The 25273-nt window shown below is 37.7% G+C and overlaps 2 protein-coding genes across 5 annotated transcripts; one reads left to right on the top strand and one right to left on the bottom strand.

The window, feature by feature from the left end:
- The first annotated feature begins 12982 nt into the window (after positions 1 to 12982).
- Positions 12983 to 15785, top strand: TIMM8A (translocase of inner mitochondrial membrane 8A). The gene is made up of 2 exons (XM_063432216.1): positions 12983 to 13147; positions 15195 to 15785. The coding sequence occupies exons 1-2, from the start codon at positions 13046 to 13048 to the stop codon at positions 15354 to 15356; spliced, it is 264 nt and encodes an 87-aa protein (XP_063288286.1). The 5' UTR covers positions 12983 to 13045; the 3' UTR covers positions 15357 to 15785.
- Positions 15786 to 15864: 79 nt separating this feature from the next.
- Positions 15865 to 25263, bottom strand: LOC134572912 (magnesium transporter NIPA2-like). Of its 4 annotated transcripts, none has more exons than XM_063432212.1 (7): positions 25174 to 25263; positions 22331 to 22553; positions 21054 to 21110; positions 20880 to 20970; positions 20204 to 20364; positions 16435 to 16699; positions 15865 to 16353 (listed from the first exon to the last, which is right to left on the bottom strand). In XM_063432212.1, exons 2-7 carry the CDS (start codon positions 22545 to 22547, stop codon positions 16071 to 16073), a joined length of 1074 nt encoding a protein of 357 aa, XP_063288282.1. In that variant the 5' UTR covers positions 22548 to 22553; positions 25174 to 25263; the 3' UTR covers positions 15865 to 16070. The 4 variants fall into 4 exon arrangements, with proteins under 4 accessions (XP_063288282.1, XP_063288281.1, XP_063288284.1 ...); XM_063432211.1 differs by having other exon boundaries at positions 24970 to 25249; XM_063432214.1 differs by having other exon boundaries at positions 25193 to 25237.
- Between the last annotated feature and the right edge of the window lie 10 nt (positions 25264 to 25273).

Genomic DNA, 25273 nt, shown 5'->3' with positions numbered 1-25273 from the left:
ATTTTTTTTAATTTTATTTCCTATATGCACTTTCTCATACTATAGGTAATAATCAATATTCCAAATTGCTTCATGCCTTAAAAATTAGCTGACAAAGGGAATCTATATATGCAATGTTTTATTCCTGGTGTGGCGATCGACCGGTCGCCATAAAAACAAGCAATCTTGAGAGAGAGAGATGGGCAGGTCCCACACACATTCTCCGGTGGAGGTCAGCGGTCCTGTGGTAGCCAATAGCCGACTGCTATCGGCGGTTGCCAGGACAACGCTTAGATGCCGGAAGTGAAATTCGAAGGGATGTCCCACTCTCTCTGCACACAGGACATTTTCTAGTGAACTCATTAAGCACTTCTGACGCCGGTCGGCCGTCCCACGAGGCAAAACAGCTGAAGGTGGTGAGTAATTAATATTTTATCACTTAGTCTGTATATAAGCCTGTTGCATGTAAGATGTTATTTTGTGTGTCCTGATGAAAGTCCCAGGTTAGAGACTGAAAAGTCGACTTGACAATAAAGTATTTTGATGTTGGAATTCCAGGAGTGCCGGCAATCGTTTGTTTTTATATATATATATATATATATATATATATATATATATATATATATATATATATATAGTTTGTTTTCCTGGCACTATAGTGCTCGTTTAATTTTATTATTCTAATACTGCAATAGGTTATGTTTTGTTTTCCTTCATTTATAAAGTTTTGATGCTAACTTTTATCTTCATTATTTATCATTTCCTATTCTATCCTCCATTGACAATCATATTTTGTTTTGTTTTTTATATTAAATATAAAATGTATCCTTTATTTTATTTTTTTTATCATAGTGACTACAGAAAAACAGCACACAGCTCCTTCACAATGTGGTTGTATGGATACTTGGGACCTAAAAGGCGGCGTCCGATCCCCTCATGCACAGTATAAAGGGTTTTAGATATGCGGATGATGACCCTATAGCTGTGGAACTTGTAAAGTAGACAGTATGTGGCCTTGGCACAAAAAAAGTTAATTTGGTAATTTATTTTGTATGTAAAATCTAAACTGTAAAAAAAGTTATTTTTGTTATATTAATAAATTAAAACATTTAAAAAAAATGTTATTGAACTTTTCATTATTTTAATGCTTCATTTATCTAATAATTTTATTTTACAGCCAAAATAACACACACACATATATATATATATATATATATATATATATATATATATAAATTGTCCATACTAAAAGTACTCATACTGAAGTGTGATGGGTAAAATTATTTGTCCTTTAAACCTGCTATTACTAATTACAATATGGTGTCTACATGTACATGATTAAAGAATAAAGAACAAAAATTGCGAACATTTATTAACAACAAACATACATTTTTTAAAACAATAATTGAATGTAATAAATAACTTCCATTTTGATAAATACAATTTTGATCACAAGTAAACTTTTTTTTAACAAGTCAGTACATCACAAAATTAACTTTTGTAACATGACTTTGTTTTAAAATGTAAATATTATTATACCGTATATACTCGAGTATAAGTCGACCCGAATATAAGCCGAGGCACCTAATTTTACCCCAAAAAACTGGGAAATGCAGCAGCTACTGGTAAATTTCTAAATAAAATTAGATTCCAATAAAATTACATTAATTGAATATTTATTTACAGTGTGTGCATATAATGAATGCAGAGTGTGTGTGTGTGTGTATATAATGAATGCAGAGTGTGTGTGTGTGTGTGTGTGTGTATATATATAATGAATGCAGAATGTGTGTGTGTGTGTATGTGTGTGTAGTGTTTGTATATAATGAATGCAGTGTGTTTGTATGAATGCAGTTTGTGTATATAATTAAGTGTGTGTGTATATGATGCAGAGTGTGTGTGTGTGTGTTTGTGCAGTATGTGTAAACTGGGTGGGGAAGGGCATTTTTATTTTAATATTGTTAATATTTTTTATTATTATCATTTTTATTATTTTAATATATATATATTTTATTTTTTTATATATATTTTTTTTAAGTCCCCCTTCCCTGCTTGTTGCCTGGCCAGGGAGGGGGGCTATATCATTCCCTGGTGGTCCAGTGGATGGACTGTGCAGGAGGGGGGCTGGGAGCAAACTGTTACTTACATGTGCAGCCGCTCCGTTCAGCTCCCTTCTCCTCCGTTCCGGTCAGCTCACTGTGTAAATCTCGCGGTCTGCGTGCCGCGGGTCTCGCGAGATTTACACAGTGAGCTGACCCGAACGGAGGAGAAGGGAGCTGAATGGAGCGGCTGCACATGTAAGTAACAGCTTGCTCCGGCCCCCAACAGGACCGCCAGGCTTGTAATGAGCCCGGCGGTCCCTGTCAGTGGGGAGGCCGGGAGCAAGCTGTTACATACTTTTGCAGCAGCTCCGTTCAGCTTCCCCAGTCTAAATCTCGCGGTCTGCGTGCCGCGCAGAGCGTTACCGTGGCAACGCTTTGACGGCTGCGGGTCTTGCGAGATTTAGACTGGGGAAGCTGAACGGAGCTGCTGCAAAGGTATGTAACAGCTTTCTCCCGGTCCCCAACAGGACCGCCGGGCTTGTAATGAGCCCGGTGGTCCTGGTCTGTATTATGGCAATGTAAGTTGCCATAATACAGACAGTGACTCGAGTATAAGCCGAGGGGGACTTTTTCAGCACAAAAAAAGGGGCCAAAAAACTCGGCTTATACTATATACGGTAAATATTTATTTTTCTAAATAACATGCATATAAAATATTAACTACTTTTAATATCCCAATAATATACTTTTAACTTGTATGAATAAAACAATTTAAAAAAAATAAAAAGGTACACTCCAGGCACCAAAACAACTTAATTGAAATTAAGTTGTTAGGGTGCCTGTTAGGGTGCAAACTTAATTGAAATTAAGTTGTTATGGTGCCTGGAGGTCCCTGACGCTTTCTTACCTTGTGTTGTTAAACCATTCATGAACGGTTTTAACACCAAAGTTGAATCTACAGTGCCGATTCCCTCCATCCACAGTGGCATTCTGCTACTGAAACTGATTTTCAAGAACTTAAGAGTGCCAGCGGGCAGGGGCCTCACGAATTGGCTTAGAGGGTTAGCTGACGCACTAAGACAATCAATGGATCCCCTTTCACAAAACTGGTCGAGAAAGGAACGTACCTTTCTCAACTAGATTTGTGAATGGGGATCCAGTGGTTGGATTAGCGCGTCAGGAAAACGCTAAGATAGTTAGCGATGCCCATGACCAGTGGCACTCCTAACTTAAATAAAATCCCTTGCAGAAGCATAATGCTGCTGGGGAGGAGAGATCTCTGCTGGACATGAAAATTTGAGGGTAAAACCATTACTGAACGTTTTAACCCCTCAAGGTAAGAAGGCACCAGGGACCTCCTGACACCCTAATAACTTAATTTCAATTAAGTTGTTAGGGTGCCTGAAGTGTACCATTTACAATAAAACAAAAACAAATAGAAAGTGCAACCATCCTGTTCTTTGCTTGATAAAATTATACAAAATAATAATCAAAACAATAATAATATTCATAGAAACATAGAAACATAGAATGTGACGGCAGATAAGAACCATTCGGCCCATCTAGTCTGCCCAGTTTTCTAAATACTTTCATTAATCCCTGGCCTTATCTTATAATTAGGATAGCCTTATGCCTATCCCACGCATGCTTAAACTCCTTTACTGTGTTAATGAAGATGTGCTGTTCTGCTACAAATTACAACTAACTTTCACTACAAACAAGTAGTTATCACTAAGAACATTAACAGATTTTTAATTATTCTTATCACCTCTTAAAAAATGTCAAACCTTAAAATTATAAATGTTTTCAAATTTTAAAGTCTTCTTGGACGTAAAAATTAAAGGTGATGATCAACCATTTCCTTTGTTGATGGGCGAGGTGTTGATGAAATGTTTTTTTGAAAGTTGACCTGTTTGAGACTCCCAATTAACTTGGAAGTCACCTGTGGCTATTCTTAGTACATCAGCCATCATTGGGTATATGTGGACAATAGTTGTTTTTTCATATATTTTCTTTATTTTCCAATTTTTACTCCTTTTTGAAAAAAAGGTTTTGAAGTGCAAGTCCCAAAAGTGTTCACTGCCTTCATGTTCTTTGTGGATAGTAGCCTGTTCTCTGCCTACATTGGCGTTGTGAGCCAACACAGCCAATTGTGTCCTGGCTACCATCCCATCCATTGTGAAATGAACTCTTTTGGGACGGTACTTTAACACAAGGCTATGAAAGACTTCCAGTGAGCCTGTGTGACAAAAATGAACCAGGTGCGGAAATTCTTTCTCTAATTTTGAATCAGTGACAAAGCTCCTAAGTTTTTTTTGTTTTTTTTATAAATTCTTTATTTTGAATTTTTCAGTTATATCAGGGTTAGGGTACAGAAAATAAAACTTGGGATCAAGGTTAGTTTTACAGAGTTCATGTATCGTGATAACATTGTCTGTAACAATTATGGTTAATAAGCAGTTACACAGCATTTTTCTTTTTGTTACAGTAGCGGTAGTTTGCTGTTACCGTTTGACTCTGTTCCTTGTAGGGAGAGGGTTCCGAAATGTAACTATTGGTGGGGGAGGAGGGGGACACACATTATTTCACAGTATAACAGTTTGTAGCATCATATAATAGGTTACTGTTGGTTTGTATGTCGTGTTGTGTTCGTGGTGTGTCCGTTTTCCTAAAGTTTGGTTGGTGTATGTTTGTGAGGCTCCATCCGAATAGAGTTCGGGGAAAGCTCCTAAGTTTTGAGTATGCCACTCCTTTTTTGTTCAACCATGATTTCTGTTCTTGAGTTTCCACATATTCTCAATGTTGGCATTTTTTTAAAAGTGTCGCAGACTCCCATTCATGTACATTGATGATGTGACATAGTACCGACAGACATTTTTCCTTTAACAAAATAGGATTTCCTTTACTATACGAACAAGCTGCCCACATGTGGTTTATTATAGAATTTTGCCACGGAACCAATTCTTTGTACATCGATTGTCTACATATGATTGAAAATTTTAAACGAATGCTCCTACAATAGTGTCATATATCAAATTGATGATTAATGTGTTTGTATATCTCTCTCATACTTTTCCGTATGCTGACATGCCTATCGGTTACAAGAATAGAAATGATAATTTTATCAGCTAATACTTGGTCCATGCAACGTTTGAAGGCCAGGGATTCCATTGCAACAGATGATTTTGCCTCACCCACTTAAATTGTGTTACATTCAATTATTTTTTTAGATTAATCCAGGGCTATCACAATGCCCATCTCCTGAAAGACATACCACTTTCCCAACGTAAACTATCTATCAATAATCTTCTTTCTTTCTTTCTTGTATTGATGGTCAATGATTGGAAAAAAAAAAATTGATATGTATAATTTAGTGATTAAGAAATAAATGCCACTCCAAAAATTGCAAATAGTTCAGGAACTTTAGTAAAGTGTGAACCACTGAACAAAATTGAGGCACTGGACAATAGATTCCCACATGAACAGTTTCCAATCATAGGCTGGCTGCTCCAAAATTCGCAACGATTCGTTTCACAGACAGTGTATACAGTCAACAAAGTACCAGATATCATTTTTTCAGTGTTAGTTATCGGAGCATTACATGTTTCTGAAAAAGTACAGGTTTGCACTTCTTTTAATCAATACATCTAGAGAAGTTTTAAATACAATAAATTTATTTTCAGATACATAATCCTCTGGAGAGGGCTCTGTTAAAAATGTAAGATTACCAATATCTGTAGTCTCTTCTTCAGGACTATAAATAGGATCAGTGAATTCCAATACATTCAGAGTTGACTCTATCTCTGATACTCTGGTAATTGTTGAAATGTTAGAGAATGAAGTATCTATATTTTCAACCAAAATGGACTGTTGGGAACTTGGTGATAAAAGTAGGTCTGTTTCCATTGGCATATCAGCTGGCATAGTGCAACCATGTTTGACATCATCTGTTTGCTGTACAATTGCAGCGTTGGATGGATTGTCAATGTATTGTGCCGATTGTTCTGTAGGACCAGTCCAAGTCCAGGCATCCCTTGTTTTACTCAAACCAATTGCATTTGTGGATACATCTCTTTTTTGAATTATATTTTGTGTTTGTGTAGAAACGTTCCGCCTTCCGTAGTGTTTTGAAGTCGGCACCTTTCGCAATCATTGTTAAGTGCAAATAGGATAGGGGATAATCTGCTAAATACAGATACAATAAAGAAACATAGCGTTTAACTGTGTGGGGACTGGTACTAATATGTAATCACAATTGGTCACTCACAAATTTGTGGAGTTAAAACAGCCTTGAATGGTATCTTTTCCTTCAGTATCCAGTGTATTGTCCCTCCTCACATTTTCATCATCGAATGGATGTATATATCTCAAAAAGAGAAAGATATACACAAAAATGTAGTGCACTTCCAGAGTTTGATAAAAAAGTATTTAATGACTTACATTTAGATATAAAACAAACAGCTTGTCACCATACACGTCCTACGCGTTTCGTCCTAGGTTTGGACTTGGTGCAATAAAGTGCAGTAAAAGATAATAGCAGCATCGTTGTTAACTTTGTGGTGTTGGTAGCTATGCTCCTAAATGATTTCTCTGAAGGCAATTTATAACTGAAACCTGCAATATATTCATGATCATAAACTAATGTCTCGCCTTCTGCTGAGCTCTCGGTTATCATTGAAGCAACCTCTGACGGAGTACTGCGGTCCTCTGACGGAGTACTGAGGTCATCCATTTCTATATCAGAAATGTTTTCTGATCTCCTTGAAGACATATCGTGTATAGTTTGTAACACTTTTGCTTTTTTAACCCGTTAACGCCGTTACGGCGTTCCATGCCGTCCCCATTATAATGGGCTTTAAAGCCGTTGCGGCGGCATGGAACGCCGTAACGGCTTTGAGCCCCAGGAGGTAAGTTATACTTACCTCCGCCGCGATCCGCTTCTGGGGGGCTGCCTGACAGCCCAGGCAGCCCTCCCACGGCAAATGAGGCCCCCGGGGGCCATGTGATCGCTCTCAAAGAGCGATCACATGGCCCCCTATAGCTGGCTATGGATCTGCCTGCAGGGGGACTGTCTAAAATATCAGACAGTCCCCCTGCTGGTAAGAAAGTATAAAAAAAGAAATTAAACATGTTAAAAAATAAATTGAAAATATTTTTATATATATATAATATGTATATATATTATATATATAATATATATACATATTATATATATGTAACGTCATACAAAGTGTATTTTAATACTAATATAAGTATATATATTAGCATTAAAATACACTTAGAATGATGTTACATATATATAATATGTATATATATTATATATATAATAGATGTACATATATATATTATATATATATACGTATAATTAAAATAATAAATAAATAAAATAATAAAATAAATAAATAAAATATTGAAACAAAATTTAATATAAATTATATATTCATATGTAATTTCATTCTAACTGTATTTTGTTATTAATATATATATATTGGTAACAAAATACACTTAGAATGACATTCTATATATATCTATCTATATATAAAATACAAATAACCGCAAATATATATATATAGATAAATACATATAATTACATAAAAGATTACATTAGTATACACGTAGAATTTAAATACCTATAAATGCATATATATTAAAATTCTACATGTATATTTAAATAATCTTTTAACATAATTATGTGATTTGATTAATTAAAATTTGATTGACATGCCTGACAACACAGGAAGAAAGTGCAGAGAATTTAATTTGCAAGCACTATATTTGACCCTGTAATACTCCACGACACCATAAAACCTGTACATAGGGGGTACTGTTTTACTCGGGAGACTTCGCTGAACTCAAATATTAGTGTTTCAAACTGGTAAATTGTATTACAACGATGATATTTTAAGTAAAAGTGACGTTTTTTGCATTTTTTACAAACAAACGGCACTTTTATGGACTATATTATTGTTGTAATATGTTTTACTGTTTTAAAACACTAATATTTGTGTTTAGTGAAGTCTCCCGAGAATAACAGTACCCCCCATGTACAGGTTTTATGGTGTTTTGGAAAGTTAGAGAGTCACATATAAGGCTTGCGTTTCATTTTTTTCACATTGAAATTTGCTAGATTGGTTATGTTGCCTTTGAGAGCGTATGGTAGCCCAGGAATGAGAATTACCCCCATGATGGCATACCATTTGCAAAAGTAGACAACCCGAGGTATTGCAAGTGGGGTATGTCCAGTCTTTCTTAGTAGCCACTTAGTCACAAACACTGGCCAAATATTCGTTTTTTGCTTTTTTCACACAAAAAAAAATATGAACGCTAACTTTGGCCAGTGTTTGTGACTAAGTGGCTACTAACAAAGACTAAACATACCCCACTTTCAATACCTTGGCTTGTCTACTTTTTCAAATGGTATGCCATTATGGGGGTAATTCTCATTCCTGGGCTACCACACCGTCTCAAAGGTAACATTACTAATCTGGCAAATTTCAATTTGAAAATGGAACGTTCTATATTTGACCCTGTAACTTTCCAAAACAACATACAACCTGTTAATGGGGGGTACTGTTGTACTCGTGAGACATCGCTGATTACAAATATGTGCATTTTGTTGCAGTAAAACCTAACAGTATTATGACATTTACAGCTAAAATGTGAGGCGGAACCACACATTTTTAAAAAATAAATAAATTTCTCACAGTTTTTTTTATTTTATTCATAATAAATTATATTCCATATATGAATAGTTAATGGTAAATTAAAGCCCTGTTTCTCCTGAACAAAATGATATATAATAAGTGTGGGTGCATATAATATGAAAGAGGGGAACTACGGGTGAACAGACACATAGCGCAAATTCCAGTTTTTGTTTACGTTTTGTTTTGATCAGAACGTGCACTATTGACTCCGTCCTGAAGGGGTTAAAAACACTGGGTTTTGCCAATAAAACCAATCTTGTTCTCCTTTCAGACTTCACTATCATTTCTGCTGTAACATGGTCCGAACAAATTTTGAAAATCTCGCTTTTTTGTTTATCAATGATTAATTGAATTGCGGCATCTACGTTCACAAATTCATCACCTGTGGCTAAAAGCCATTCTTTAATTCTGTCAGGTGAACTTGGAAAATTAAAGAAAGAGCAATCATCTGAATGTTTAGAGTGACTGTTTCTGCAGCCTACAACTAAACACTTTGGCATTTTGTCTATGTTTAAAGAAAAACAAAAGGGATGACAAAAAAAATAAGAATAAAATGTAGTGTGATAGTTTGCATCAATCACTTCTCTGTTAATTAAAACCTAAATAATGTTAACATTGTTAATTTTGACAATTACAACTATAATCATTTTTTAATTTTGGCAATTCCCAAACGGACGACAAACACATGAAAATACAGGCATTGAAGACTAGATATACAGCACGGAATTAAACACCTGTGCCAATTGTGACTGTAAAATGTGTGAGTCATAAAACAATGCACTCGCTTCATGTTCAATTTTATGCAAACATTAATGTCTTGTTATGCTACTGTTACAAATTACACTGTACCACCAATACCTTATGTAAAACCCCCCAAAAAAGAATTGATATATATATATATATATATATATATATAATTTTGGATTATATTATTATAATTTATCTAAATTTTTGCAAATTAAATTTGAAAGACTTATTTTTAGATTGCTGAGTGCCATTTAAATCTTGTAACTCATTATGCATTGCACAAAGCATAGCCATGCAGAAAAGATTTAAATGACAAAATGTTATCTTCAAACTCTAAATCAGTGGATCCCAAACATGTCCTCGTGAGTCTTAAAAAGGACACAATTTATGTATTTCAATATTCAATTCCAATGGAGATATTGACAAAACCAGGACTGTATTAAAGTCATGATGAAAGGTTTATGGAACACTGTTAATATACATCTACAGAACAGCCAGTAGAGGAGCTTATGAGATTTACATGGAGTAAATAGCACTTATCGGACGCTGGAAGTCCTCACGGATTCCAAAGTCAGATAAGTTCCCCATAGGAATGCATTGAGCAATGCTTTACTACGGGAGAGGTTTAATCAGTGAGCGGCACAGGACATGCAGGCAAATTTGGCACACCCTGCAGGATGACATTGCGGTAGGCATGGAGCAGACCAGCGCTGAGGTAGCCCTACGGTTAAAAAAGGTTATGCAAAAAAGGTTTATATAAAACTTTTTGTGACCGCGTAAGAGGGGTCCGTAGTCACCTAAATGTAGATTAGGGCACGGTAGCGTTTAAATTTGTATTCATAACACTATAGTGTTATGTTAAATAATATTGATTAGGGATCGACCAATATTGATTTTTTTAAAGCCGATACCGATGATCTGTGAACTTTCAGGCTGATGGCCAATAACTTATGAACATTTACCATTTAGAAAAAAATAAACTATTTCTAAAGGTAAATGCACAAAATATACATGCCACATGTAGTGGATGCAGTGTGTTTAGACAGGGGAGCTGTGTGTGTTTATGTAGTGGATGCAGTGTGTATTTGTGTAGTGTGTATATAATGAATGCAAAGAGTGTTTGTGTAGTGTGTATAGTGAATGCAGTGAGTCTTTGTGTAGTGTGTATATAGTGAATGCAGAGAGTGTGTGTGTGTAGTGTGTATAGTGAATGTAGTGTGTATATATAGTGAATGCAGTGAGTGTTTGTGTAGTGTGTATAAATAGTGAATGCAGAGTGTGTGTGTGTGTGTGTTTCTGTAGGTATGTACTGTATTTATCGGCGCATAACACGCACTTTTTCTCCCTGAAAATAGGGGGCAAATGATGTGTGCGTGTTATACGCCGATATACCGTATTTTTCGCTCCATAAGACGCACTTTTTTCCCCCTCAAAAGTGAGGGGAAATGTATGTGCCTCTTATGGAGCGAATGTGAAGGTTTACTTACCTGTCTTGAAGCGTGGGCCGGTGTTCAGCGCGCACCGCGGTACTGGAACTTCAATTTCAGTTTCCGGCGGGACTGAAAGGAAGTGCGCACTAAGTGTGCACACTTCCTTTCAGTACCACGGGAACCTGAAAATGAAGTTCCTGTACCGCGGTGCGCGCTGTGAAGCCGGCCCACGCTTCAAGACAGGTAAGTAATTATGTGACAAGGGGAGGGAAAGTGCACTATGGGACATGGGGAGGGGGGGACACTATGGGAGGGGGAAAAAACACTATGGGATGAGGGGGGGACACTATGGGAGGGGGTGGAGAATACTATGGGAGGGGGGGAGAATACTATGGAAAGGGGGGCGGAACACTATGGGATGAGGGGGGGACACTATGAGAGGTGGGGAAATTTCCTTCTTAAAATGAGGTGCGTGTTATACGCCGATAAATACGGTAATTTGGGGGGCATTTTTTATTTAAAAAATAAAATAAAAATTAGTCCCCTCTACCTGCTTCTTACTTGGCCTGGGAGGGGGATATAGCATTCCTTGGTGGTTCGGTGGCATGGACTGTGCAGTTAGGGCCCGCAGCAAGCTCTTACTTACCTTCCCATCAGCTCCCGTCTGCTCCACTGTCTAAATCTCGCCTGCGTGCCGCACGGAGAGATGCCATGGTAACACGCGGGATTTACACAGGGGAGCTGAAGGGAGCTGCTGGGAAGGTGAGTAAGAGCTTGCTGGGCCCTCCAGGACCACCTGGATTATCATGTGCCCGGCGGTCCAGGTATGTATTAATGGCAATATCGGTATCTCTATATGCCGATACCGATATTGCTGAAAATACCTAATATCGGCAAGACCGATAATCGGTCGATCCCTAATATTGATTACATTTAAATAAATGTTAACGATCAAAATCATTGCCTACCTTGATGCAAGTCATACATGATGCTGATTCTGATGAAGGAAACCAATTCTCTGCAAATATAAACAAAACAATAATTAATATTATATTAAAAAGAAATTAAAACTAAATTTTAAGATTAGTTAGATACATAAACAGGAGTTTGACTGTGAATCAGCAGGTGAAAAATTCAGCCCCAAGAAAGGAAAAGCTCAAACTCAGGGCAGCACTTTCCACGTGCTGAGCAACAGTGAATCTGTGGAAATATACATAAATGGAGTTAAGCGACACAGCCATTTTATGTGTGCCTGCAAGGAAAGCACAGTAGAAGAGCCTGCCTTGTGTGTGAGTGTGTAGATAGCTCCATATTATTCAGCATAATACTACATGGACTATTGGATTTAATATGTGTTTTTCTTTCTGACACTGCAGTTCAACTAGCTACCTCTGTTAATATCCTTGATTGAAAAACTACACTTCGTTATTCTCTCTGAGTAGCAACCAAGAGATATATTTGTTGCCAATTTCACTAAGAGACTAGCTAATTGACAAGACAAGGGAATTGGAGCTATACAAAAAATAGTTTAAACACATATTTATTTATTTTATTTTCTGTTTTTATAGGGTCTATCAAATTCCTTTTCACGATAGTACCTTTTCTCTCACTGTGTGATATTTATAGATGTCCCCCTTTTATTTATTTTAAATATACTAATAAAAGTTTCAGATTACATATACCTGCGGGCAATTTCCAAATTTAGTAAACCTAGTTTTTATATTGTTTCTTTTATAAATAATAGGCTATCTAGATAACTTTTGGTTAGCTATTTTGATGAGACAAAAAATCTCCCAAGTGACAGCGATGCTGTAAGATCCATATTTATCACTAAATACCAAAATATGATTTGTAAAGTCAACAGATCAGGGATATTAGAAGCTCAATATACTTTGTTCGCTCACACACCCTTTTGCCTAGCCCCCAGGATGGAATAAGTCCTCTTAGTGAGGGTAGGGAAAAAATGGCATTCACATTATCCGCACGAGAGCACCAAGATGGCCGGCTTTTCCGACAGAAGTAGATGGTGCAGAGGAGTACCAAGATGGCGTCTCTCCGTCCATGAGAGCAGCACAGATGTCAGCATGTAACTTCCTGTTCCGGAGCAGGGTGAAGGTCGCGAAGCCGGTGTGTGCTTCACATCATGGAGGCTGTGGGAGACCCCGAGCTGCAGAGGTTCATTGAAGCGGAGACTCAGAAACAGCGATTCCAGGGTCTGGTTCATCAGCTCACCGACCTCTGCTGGGTATAAACCGATACAAACCGAGCAGCTTACACTTCACCCATAGAGAGTGTCTGTATAGAGGGGAACACTACAATGAGGGGGCAATGCTAATGTATTAAGTCATTCAGAATTGACGTTCAGACTATCCTAATGATAATCATATGGATTTTTTTAAAAAGTGTTTTAAAGAGTGTTGTATCTTAAAGAGATACAAGTACCAGAACCACTACAATGTACTGTAGTGGTTATGGTACTTAGATTGCCCCTTTAAGAAGTATTGAGGTGGGACTGTTATGTCTACCATATGCCACCTCTTGACAAATATTCCTAGAGTTTAGGAGCCAGGGCCAAAGCTGGGAACCCAGGAAAAAAAATTTTCATTATAGAGATCTTCTTTCTGACGAATTTGGCACAGTTGCAAGTGGGCTGGTAGAGTGCTGGAGACCTACTTTAAACTAAACTGGAAATTGTGTAGAATCAGCCTTTTGTCTAAAGTAGATGTCCCAGGGTATTTCCTAAGGGACTTTTTTCACGTAAACATTTTATTACTAAGATTCTGGTTATATGTAAACTTTATACATACATGTTTTTGAAAGTTACAGGGTCAAATATAAGACTTGCCCATTTCAGTTTTTTCACATTGGAATTTGACAGTTTGGTTATGTTGCATTTGAGACCGTACGGTAGCCCAGGAATAAGAATTACCCCCATGATGGCATACCATTTGCAAAAGTAGACAACCCAAGGTATTGCAAATGTGGTATGTCCAGTCTTTTTCAATAGCCACTTAATCACAAACAAATATGAACGCTAACTTTGGCCAGTTTTTGTGACTAAGTGGCTAATAAAAAAGTCTGGACATACTCCGTTTACAATACCTTGGGTTGTCTTGTTTTGTAAATGGTATGCTATCATGAAGTTAGTTCTCATTCCTGGGCTACCGTACGGTCTCAAAGGCAACATAATCAATCTGGCAAATTTCAATGTGTTTAAACTGAAAATGGAACTTGCTATATTTGTCCCTATAACTTTCCAAAACACCATAAAACCTGTACACGGTGGTAGTACTGTTATACTAACGAGACATTGCTGAATACAGAGAGGTGTATTTTATTGCAGTAAACCCTAACAGTGTTAAGATATTCACAGTTAAAATGCCATTCAGAACTAAAAAAAGTCTTGATTTTTTTTTATTTTATTCATATTAAATTGTTTTATATATTAATATTTGAGGTGAAATTAAAGTACTGTTTCTCCTGAACAAAATGATACATAGTGTGGGTGCACTTAATATAAAAGAGAGAAATTATGGTTAAACATATATTCAAATTCAAGGGTTTGTTTTGATCAGTGTACAATTGCCTCTGTCCTTAAGGGGTTAAAGTAAACCTGTTTAGTATTTAGCATTGTGAATAAATACAAACTCAGCAATAAATATATAATTTATCTTTATTATGAATTATTTATTTGTTTTAGAAGTTGTTCCAGCACAACCATTATTGGAGGTCTGTGCTATTATTACATCCACCCTCTGTAACATGATTGGCCCAACAGGACGGTCTTCCTAATATGATTGGCCCAACAGGACGGTCTTCCGGTCTTCCTAACACCTATATGTTGGTGGCTGAATACAGTTACACCAGTCACTCTTTTCCTATATTTGTCCCTGCTCTCCCTTTGCTCAAACTTTCTCTAGACCTGTGTGGCTCCCACAATGAGTGGTCTATGCAAAGATTTGATTAAACATGATAAATAAATAAAATATATATATATATATATATATATATATATATATATTTTTTTTTTTTAAGAGCTTTAAATTAAAATCTTGACAGTTATTCTGACAAATGCACTAGTAGGTGGTGATGTATTTAGCAAATGAATATATGATGTAGGGCCTGTACATAATATTTAAGCAAAATCAGTAGATTAAAATTTGCAGAAAAAATAGAAAGTTGGCTTTAGTTGTATTTTGTATATAGTATATTTTGAAATTGGAGGTAAATTCAGGCAACACACGCATTCTTCATGCTTTAGATTGACTTAATTATGTATCTTTATTTCAAAGGAGAAGTGTATGGAGAAGCCAGGACCCAAGATGGATGCCAGATGTGAAAGTTGTTTCATAAACTGTGTTGAGAGATTCATAGACACCAATCAATTTATCCTCAACCGGTTGGAACAGACACAAAAATCTAGAGGAGCTTTTTCTGAGAACCTGACTGACTAAGGAGAGATTGTTGCCTAACTGAGCTGACCTTCTGCTATAGAATATTACTCTGAATATGTTGGAAGCCCTCTTCAAAACCTTACCTTAATGACAAAGGATACATTCAGAGGAAACTTATCAAACAAGGATGACTATTTCTTAAAATGTGCAACATGTCATTATCTGCTCCAAAGTGTGGTCTGGCTCTTAGAATAGAATCGTAGATGTCCCTGAAACATGAAGTCCAGCTGCGGAACAAAACAACCTGTACAGAATTGTACGTCTCAATTCTTTGTTGAAAATTTCTTGACTAAACAATAAATGATGGAGTGATGTATTAGGCAAAGTGTTTTTACATAGGGCTGCATTATTGTAAAATTAAAACCTACTACTTACATTGTTGGTAAGAGAAGAGCCTCTGAATAAATATAATTTCCTGTATACCATTAATTGGCAAACAATGGTTTCAAGAAGGTTTTTAATGTAAAAAAAAAACTGTATAAAAAAAAAACAATAAATATAAAAAATAAAAATTTATTTTATATGTTGCCAGCCCACATTACACAATTTAGTCTTTTTTTTTTTAAGAATATCAAAAGTATATTTTTCACTTCATCTATTTATACTTTGATGAACAATAAGGCAAAATCTGTTCTTTTGTGATATGTCAGGATTGATTTGTGCTCATGGGCACATCTGTTCCAAAATGCACCCTGCCTAGTACATGTCCTTTATTTAACAGCTGGGTATGTTCTCCCACTCTCCAGGAGGTCTCTCATTTTCTTCTGCCTTCATGAACACAGGAAGTAGTGTAAGAGGCAGTGGGAGATCCCGGTATGCATGTAGCAAGAAGACCCCCAAAACAATAGTAACAAAGCCGCTTACGGTGCCTACTACACTGCCCATACTCAAGTTACTCCACTCCTGGAAAAGGATGGCAGAACATGCAAGAACGCAGGAGGTAAATAATACATAATAGATTGGTGTGACCAGTGATGCAGTGAACACATCCAGAGCCCTGTGAAAGAAAAAGAGAGGGTTAGAACACATACACCACAGTATAAAAGCATAAACAAAAATGAACATAGGAGCTGGTCACCTGTTCAGATAATGGATCTGTACACTGATGCATATGCATAAGCACAGGAACAGAATCCAGCCAAGTGGTTCTTTGTATACAGGATCTCCTGAGAAGAGACCCTTGATTGCGATTCCAAGTCCCTTTACACAAGCCACAGAGAGTGAGCCCACTAATGAACAGATCAGAACAAAAACGATCACGTTACTGTGACCCCACCGTGGTGCAGCTAAGATTGCAAGTAGTAGGGAAAACAGGACCATGCAGGATGCAAAGGCCACAAAGCCTAGAGACATGGGGAAAGAAAATATGAATTTCAGTATGTCTTGCTAAAGAAAAATTGCCGTACAGTGATTGGTGCTAAAGACTTCCCTTTATCTTGTTCTTAGACATACTGACTTTTTCTTCTGTGTATGTCGGTAAGGATTCATAAGAGATAGCATAACATGCAAACAGCCAAAATATTGCTTTAAAGAAAGCAAGTCATCTTAGTTCTTAAGTTTCTCTTTTTAAAAGTGTAAGACACAGATTTGCAAGTTTTCCTAGACTTTAGAAGCCAGGCAAAATTAATTTTAGCAATACACCCTCAAAATAGACAGTCAAACATTCCTTAACCCCTTAAGGACCAAACTTCTGCAATAAAATGGAATCATGACATGTCATACATGTCATGTGTCCTTAAGGGGTTAAAGGGACATTTATAGTCACCAGAATAACTACAGCTTATTGAATTTGTTCTGGTGAGTAGAAGCATTACCTTCAGGCTTTTTGCTGTAAACACTGTCTTTTCAGAGAAAATGCTGTTATTACATTACTCCACTGGCCACTCCTCAGATGGCTGTTAGAGATCTTTCCTGTGTCATGGCTGCCTAAAATGCATCCAAACATTCATTATACCATTTTTTTTTTTTAGGGAAGTCCTAATGCGCTCGCACAATTAATTTAAACGGACAAAAAAAAAAAATCAGTTTTGTAGATACACCGCCCATGAAAATATACATGTATTTAGTTATGCATTTTTTTATTGGGGGTATTACAGCTTGCAAGTGCTGCGGATCCCTCCCCTTCTTCCCCAGCACAGACTTTCTGTGACTGTCCAATCACAGCCTTCCCAATGCAGCTCAATAAGAAATCTTTGCAAGGCAGGTGCTCTGAGCAATTGCTACCTCTTGAATTTAGCTCCACTGAGCCATACAAACCAGGAAGTAAGAGGACCGATTATCTGATTGACAGCCAATTTCTTTTAAAATCTGCAAATTTTGTAAAAATGAAAAAAAAAAAAGAGGACACACTCTTCACACATAAAGCATTTCAGCAAGCTGAAGTGCTCTAGGGATCTGGCTTGGCCATTTAACATAGTGATAATACAGTTAATTGCAGTTAATAGGAAATGTTAATGCGTTTCTTATTATTATTATAATTTTTTTATTTATATAGCGCCATCAGATTCCGTAGCGCTGTACACTGGGTGGACTAACAGACATGTAATTGTAACCAGAAAACTGGACGTACAGGAACAGAGAGGTGGAGGGCCCTGCTCAATGATCTTCATTCCTATTCAGCACCAAAACCTATTGGCCTTGCTTTTATAAAATGAAAAGAAAAGGTGCTTTATGTGTATATACTACAAACATGAGGTTTCATCTGGATCCTAATATAACATGTAAAAAAACAAGCATAGTGTAACAATGTTACAAAGTAATTCCTAGATTTGACATGAAAAATACTTGCAAGATAGCTGGATATGTGCGCTTGAAATGTGTTTCCCCTCGATATTGCCAAGTGGGCTATCAGGAACCCAAGGAAGTCTCACAAGCCTAGAGACGAAACGCGTAGAACCTATAGTTTTTATACTTTATTTTGTCAAATATTTTTGTTCACAAACTGGCTTACAAGCCCTTGGGAAGTCACTGTGAAAAAAAACGGAGTACTGGTAGCCCCCAGCAATATCGAGGCTACACACTGTTCAAGCGCACATACTGAGCTATCTTGTGAGTGCATTTCATGTCAAAACAGGGCATTACTATGTGGCTGAAGTGCTTTATGTCTTTGGAGTGTTCCTTTAAATGGCTCATTGTAGTGGCTATGGTGCTCTCAGCACATGTATTAAGAAATGTTAAGTGTTACAGTGTATAGTCCTTTGTTTATATACAGTTTGAACACGTGTATGAATGCATGTTTGCAGTTAAATGTGTAAAATCAGTGTGAATGCATGAGTGTTGTGCAGGTAGATCTAGTATGAACGCATATTTAAATGTGTGTGTAATGTCAGTATGTATCTGTGTTAACTGAAAATGTGTGTGAATGCAAGCATGTATTTGTTTTTTACTTGTTACTGCAAGTATGTGAAAGCTATGGTATTTTTATTCAAATTGATTTTGTTCTTTTAGACTCCCCACCCACTTTCTCTCTATTTTTATCTCCCCTAATGAGCAAATCCCACTGCTTGTGTCATTACTCCACCCATCCATCCTACTCTCAATCATCATGTTTTTTTCTCTGTCAACCATTACCCCATTTCAGTCTCTTCATTTCCTGCACTTGTGTTTCTGTCCCACTTTCAATTGTGTCTTTACCCTGGCTCAACTCGAATTACTGCACATGTACCCTGTTTATGAGCACCTCTTGCGGTTGCAATTTTAAAATGTTAATATGGCTTTTCTTACTGTATTAATTTGGCCGAAATCAACATGAGGTCATTTAAAAATCAAGTTACACACAAGAAGTTAACATACTTTCTTCACCAAAAGGCGATACGATAAACAAAAGAGTGCATAAATAATGAAATATAGAATTAGGTTTCGACAAAGAATATTAAACATAACAGTTCCACTTTTTTATTGGCTTTGTCAGGAGTGGGTTGATTAGCCCAGCGCTCTCAGTTTATCCTTGCCTTTTAAAGTTGGGGGGCTATTGTGAACAGGAAGCAAGCCACAGTAATGGGTTTGGGTGACCCCAGTTTGTAACAAACTACTCATGAATGGTTTGACATAAATCAGGGAGACAGCACTCATACAAACTGCACCATAAGCACTACAATGAGCTGTAGCGACCATGGTGCTTATAGTGTCCCTTTAAATGTTTTGGTTTGTACATATAGCTGCAGTAAACAATCTGTAACAGGTAATAACACCTGCATGTTACCAGACAGCCACTATAGGGACTTCCAGCTTCTTAGGTGGCTTCTTGGTCGTCTAAACGACGCTCGACGAAGCATGAGGACCTCCAGCGTAGCCAGAATCCCCATAGGAAAACATTGCATAAGGCTTTCCTATGGGGAGGTCTAATGCACGCGCGAGGCCATTGTCACGCATGCACATTAGGTCTCCCCTGCTGGCGGACATCGGCGGGGGAGGAGCTTGGGCAGAACATGACACAACGCCGAGGGACATCGGCACTGGATTCAAGGGGCGACGTGGGATAGGGGTCAGGAGGGAGGCACTCCAGGATTCTCTAGTGCCAGGAAAATGGGTTTGTTTTCCTGGCACTAGAGAATCCCTTTAAGTCTTGGTAAAGGTTGTTCACTGCTGGCTTGATTTAGAGCACTACAACCAATTTAAATAACTCTGATAATATGAAAAACAATGTTTCTTCTGATCTGTAAAATTAATTCCTGCAGTGCAAAAGCAGATTTTAAACTCAGTATTGGATAATAAATAATACAGGAAGTGTCTGTTTTATGCACAGAAAACAAAACTGGTGCCACACTGCCAGAATACTAAAAAGAAATGCGTGTATAGAGGCAATAGATTATGCAGGACAGATATGAAAGTGTTAATAAATCTCTCACCTGGCTGCTTAAGCTTATCCTCCATATCACTCAGCGTGGAAACCTCTTCCTCTTGTGGAGCATGAAGGACCATGACAGTGGAACCCAAAATACTCATAGCACAGCCAATTTTACCTGGTGAAGTTAGCCTCTCATTTAAGAAATAAGAGGAGAGGACAGCACTATGAAAAGAGAAAAAATTAAAATGGATTGAAGGAGAAAATAATTAGTATGAGATGGAGATAAAATAATGGCAGAAACATGTAGGATTTTAATAATCTTATATATACAACATTCAAGAATTATTTTAAGAAATAAGAGGTAATAATGACAATGTGATAACAGCTTGGGGGTCTAAATGTGCAGAGAAGGATATTCCCTGGGTTAAAAGGACAAGAAACAAAAAAGCAGTTAAAGGGACGCTATAGGCACCAAAACAACTTTAGCTTAACAAAGTGCTTTGGGTGTATAGATCATGCCCCTGCAGTCTCACTGCTCAAGTATCTGCGGTTTAAGAGTTAACCAGGAGAAGTGTGGCTAGGGCTGCATAAATAAAGTGATTTAACTCCTAAATTACAGAGTACTTAGCAGGGAGACTGCAGGGGCATGGCCTACACACCAAAACCACTTAATTACGCTGAAGTTGTTTTCGTGCTTAGAGTATCCATTTAGTGACACTTTTAACCATGCTCCTTACCTCACTAGAACACTAAGTCCTCCAAGAGGTGTCACCAATGTGGCTGGAGCAAATATGTAAGCAGCAAAGTTAGCCGCTTCCCCTAGTCCCACTGCAATGACAACAAATAGTGGAGTAAGGAATGGCAATAGTCAGGTGAGCAGGTAAACCGAAGATTTGACAGAGGATACATACTTGACAAGAGACCTGCCCACCACAGCCATTCCCTAAGATATGCATGCCCGCCTTGACCTGTATGACAAAGAGAGAAAATATATGGTGTTAGACAAAACGGAAAAATACAAAAGGATAGCACTACACTTAATGCAAAATGTTCATGAAAAATATTAAATAAATATACTCCATTTACTACACTAATCAGTAAACACCAACAATGCAAATATGGCTTTTAAAACACTTAAAGTGGCTCTGTCATGGCAAACTTTCTCCAGTCGTTTCCTCGCGATAGCGAGTGTTAACGTCACTATGCAAGAGTTTAGAAAGAGGTGGAAGGAAGGGCAGAAGAAGGCAGTGATAAGAGGTCACTTCTAGGTTCCTGAAGAGGTTACTGTATAGGAAGTTGATCCAGCACCAAAATCAAAAGGCTTTTTAGAGGTAAAAATGGGAAATTGCACCAAATAAATAAATTTGATGGGGGGAGTGGGGGAAATAAGATGGCAAAAAGGTTTGGAGACAATAAAAAAGGAGAAAAACAAACACCAATTCCTCATGAGAGAGCTGCAATAACAGAACACTATAGGCACCCAGACCACAATGACATGGTCTAAGTGCCACGTGCCCCCTGTTATAACCTTGCAGCTGAAAACCTTGTCATACTGAGTAAAAAAAATGCTATTTCATGAAGACCATCTGATTCGTGTTTGGTCGCGCAGACGTACTAGTCTCCCCATGTTTTTCTTTCCTATGGGAAATAAACACCAGACAGAAAATGTACATATTCTTGGAAAGGAGATTTATAGGCTTCTTGAGATGGCTGTTCCTTAGAAGGAAGTTCTCCTCAACAGGGTAAGCAATGACAGCACGCCAGATGAGTTCCAAGAGGTTTGGGTGCAGAAGATAAAGCACCCATTGGTTGAGGGAGGAACCGTCTTTTAAATGTTTTATTCCTCTATACACTGGAGAGGAATTCTGTTAACAAAAATTATAGATGGAATTTAATGTGACTCTCCAGTCCCCTAAAACACTTTTGCTGAAGGACTTTTATGGGTTAATTATATGTCCCTGCAGGCTCCTTTTACAAGGTGCTGATTTACAGAGAAATTGGCACGTTGATAAATCCCCTTCGTAAAACCTCCCAACAGAGAAGCACATAGCAGCAAGGTTTCCCTGACTCACATTTTAATTACAGCTCAAAGCATACCTAAGTGCTTTCTATTAGCATATAGTTTGCCAAAAAAAAGGTTATTAAAATCATGGGTTGGGGATAAAGTCTTTGATGAAATAGATGGTACCTGCTCTAAGCTGCCCCTTGCCACAAAGTTTGAGCAGACCCTTCTTCTTAAGGATGAAACTTCCTCCAATAAATATGCTCGATGAGAGAGCCAGAACCAGCCCAATGTAAAACTCATAGCGGTTTCCTTGAGCATTCATGTTGAGAGATGGATGGTCAGTATCACTGCTTTCGGAAGCACTAATGGTGGAAGTTCGCTGAAGTGTCCATGTGAACATCTACAACTGAAAAGAATAAAAATGATCCATTCAATATGTGAAAAACAAAATATGCTACATATACTTCCTCTACAGCTGGGAGGATCCCAGGCTGTCAACAACTAATAGCAGAAAATAGTGGGGTGAAGACCATGGGGTCTAATTTTGCCTTACAACTTTACCTATAAACATATACAACTAGAGTATTGCTGTACTTTTTGCAGAACATAATTGAAGTGTTGTGTGTAAAGTAGTGAAAGCACATGTAAGGTTACTCCAACGAGTACGACCACTTCTGCTTATAGATTCTGTGTATGCAGCGTTAACTTTCGAAGTTGAAAGGCAGTTATACGCAGAGAGCACTGTGCGTCGATATGTCCACTCCTGTATCTCTGTGTAGTCAGAGTGGAGACTTATAACAGTGTGGGAGCCTGTGCAAAACACCCTTTCCCATAACTTTTTAAAGAAATACCCATAACCAACACACTCATCCAGTATTCATGGATACATTCTCCACATTCCACTTTAAATTCCAATTGCCCCACTTGTCTTGTCTTATCTCTAGAAAATTGGTTTTATCGGTCTAATGAAATAAATTGCTGCTTTGTCAGACTGTTGTGGAATTATTCAACATTTTGTTTTATTCATTGGTTACTTGTTCATTTTGTTTTACATTTATTTCAGTAATTACATATGGTTGATTGGAAACATCTCTGCTCTTTGACATTGCAATTCCTTTAAAGCAAATTATTACAAATGACATTTTCTCGAGCACTAAGGCAAGAAAAACACTTTCACACGCAAGCTCCTGCATAATTTTCGAGAAGGTATTTATTAAGAGAGTGACTAGTCTGGAAATGAGAGTCAATCTTTCTTTTTGCTCAAGAGTCTCATTTTAGATTTTGTAAAACGGTTTCATTAATCCTATTGAGTTAGGCCCTGGGACACCCCTGGAGTGTCTCTCTGGCATACAGATTGTGGGCAGATAGTTATGCACACATTGATGTGTGCATGACTGCATACTTCCCTTCACTGACTCATCTCGTTATCTTGTTCATTTTAGAATTTGCTCACAAAACTCAGAATTGCAGCAAATAGAAATCCACAGAGCAAAATATAAGGAAAATTAGCTAACATGGGAAATCTCCATAAGGATGCTATAACAACAGCTCAACTATTTTAGCCAATGTATTGCTATTTGGATTTCAATTTTCCACAATTCTGTTTTCAGTGAATAACCATATAAATGTGACCTCTGTCAGTTATTCACTAAAATGTGAATTGGCAGAAATTCAAGGTGGATTTCTTATTTTAGGAAAAAATAGGCAAACTGGAAAAATAAATCAAAAAGTGAGCCTTGTTTTCCATTTCACTGGTTTGGTCGAAGCTGTGATATTGTCTGTGAATTGACAGCAATTATTTATAAAATATTTTACCAGGAAGGATACATGAGATGTCTTTCTTTTTCCCTTCATGTATCCCTGTATCTCTGTGTAGATCCCTGTATCTCTGTGTAGATCCCTGTATCTCTGTGTAGATCCCTGTATCTCTGTGTAGATCCCTGTGTATCTGTATACCCCTGTATCTCTGTGTATCTGTATACGCCTGTAAATCTGTGTATCTGTATACGCCTGTATATCTGTATACCCCTGTATCCCTGTGTATATCATTGTATATCTGTATACCCCTGTATCTCTGTGTATATCATTGTATATCTGTATACCCCTGTATCTCTGTGTATCTGTATACCCCTGTATCTCTATACCCCTGTATCTCTGTGTATCTGTATACCCCTGTATATCTGTTTACCCCTGTATCTCTGTGTATCTGTATACCCCTGTATATCTGTTTACCCCTGTATCTCTGTGTATCTGTTTACCCCTGTATCTCTGTATACCCCTGTATCTCTGTATACCCCTGTGTATCTGTATACCCCTGTGTATCTGTATACCCCTGTGTATATCTGTATACCCCTGTGTATATCTGTATACCCCTGTGTATATCTGTATACCCCTGTATCTCTGTATACCCCTGTATCTCTGTATACCCCTGTATCTCTGTATACCCCTGTATCTCTGTATACCCCTGTATATCTGTATACCCCTGTATATCTGTATACCCCTGTATCTCTGTGTATCTGTATACCCCTGTATCTCTGTGTATCTGTATACCCCTGTATCTCTGTGTATCTGTATACCCCTGTATCTCTGTGTATCTGTATACCCCTGTATCTCTGTGTATCTGTATACCCCTGTATATCTGTGTACCCCTGTATATCTGTGTACCCCTGTATCTCTGTATTCCCCTGTATCCCCCTGTATCTCTGTGTACCCCCTGTATCTCTGTGTACCCCCTGTATCTCTGTGTACCCCCTGTATCTCTGTGTACCCCCTGTATATATCACTGTATATTTGTGTCTATCCCTGTACACACTGTGTCTCACTGATAGCAGCTGGAGGCTCCCTGGAGGGAGGTGGTCAGCTCAGTCTATGGTTCTGTCCAGCACTCTGATCACATGATCCCTCCAGCCTCAGTTATAAATGGTCAGTAACTCCGTTTACACGGTATCTCCTCCCCCTTTGTTAACTGCAGGATACAGACAGCCTCGGTCACAATAACCGGCGATCCTCCATGGACGGAGACTAACCGGGACCTGACAGACTCACTCCTTCACTCTATCCTGAGAAGTTACTGAACTTCCGGGTTCAAATGAAGCACTTTCTATGGGAAAGAGCAGCATTTCCGGT

The sequence above is a fragment of the Pelobates fuscus genome, chromosome 9, assembly GCF_036172605.1.
Source record: "Pelobates fuscus isolate aPelFus1 chromosome 9, aPelFus1.pri, whole genome shotgun sequence".
In the NCBI taxonomy this organism is placed as follows: Eukaryota; Metazoa; Chordata; class Amphibia; order Anura; family Pelobatidae; genus Pelobates; species Pelobates fuscus.
The sequence above is the reverse complement of the archived record's forward strand: the minus strand, read 5'-3'. Positions and strand labels throughout refer to the sequence as shown.

Excerpts from the sequence above, each read along its gene's own strand:
- TIMM8A (XM_063432216.1), top strand. The coding sequence starts at position 13,046 with ATGGAGGCTGTGGGAGACCCCGAGCTGCAGAGGTTCATTGAAGCGGAG. Across the intron at positions 13,148-15,194 it reads AGCTCACCGACCTCTGCTGG|GAGAAGTGTATGGAGAAGCC; the intron begins GTATAAACCGAT and ends TTTATTTCAAAG.
- LOC134572912 (XM_063432212.1), bottom strand. The coding sequence starts at position 22,547 with ATGTTCACATGGACACTTCAGCGAACTTCCACCATTAGTGCTTCCGAA. Across the intron at positions 20,365-20,879 it reads GGACTTAGTGTTCTAGTGAG|TGCTGTCCTCTCCTCTTATT; the intron begins GTAAGGAGCATG and ends CTCTTTTCATAG. Across the intron at positions 16,354-16,434 it reads CAGATCCATTATCTGAACAG|GGCTCTGGATGTGTTCACTG; the intron begins GTGACCAGCTCC and ends TTTCTTTCACAG.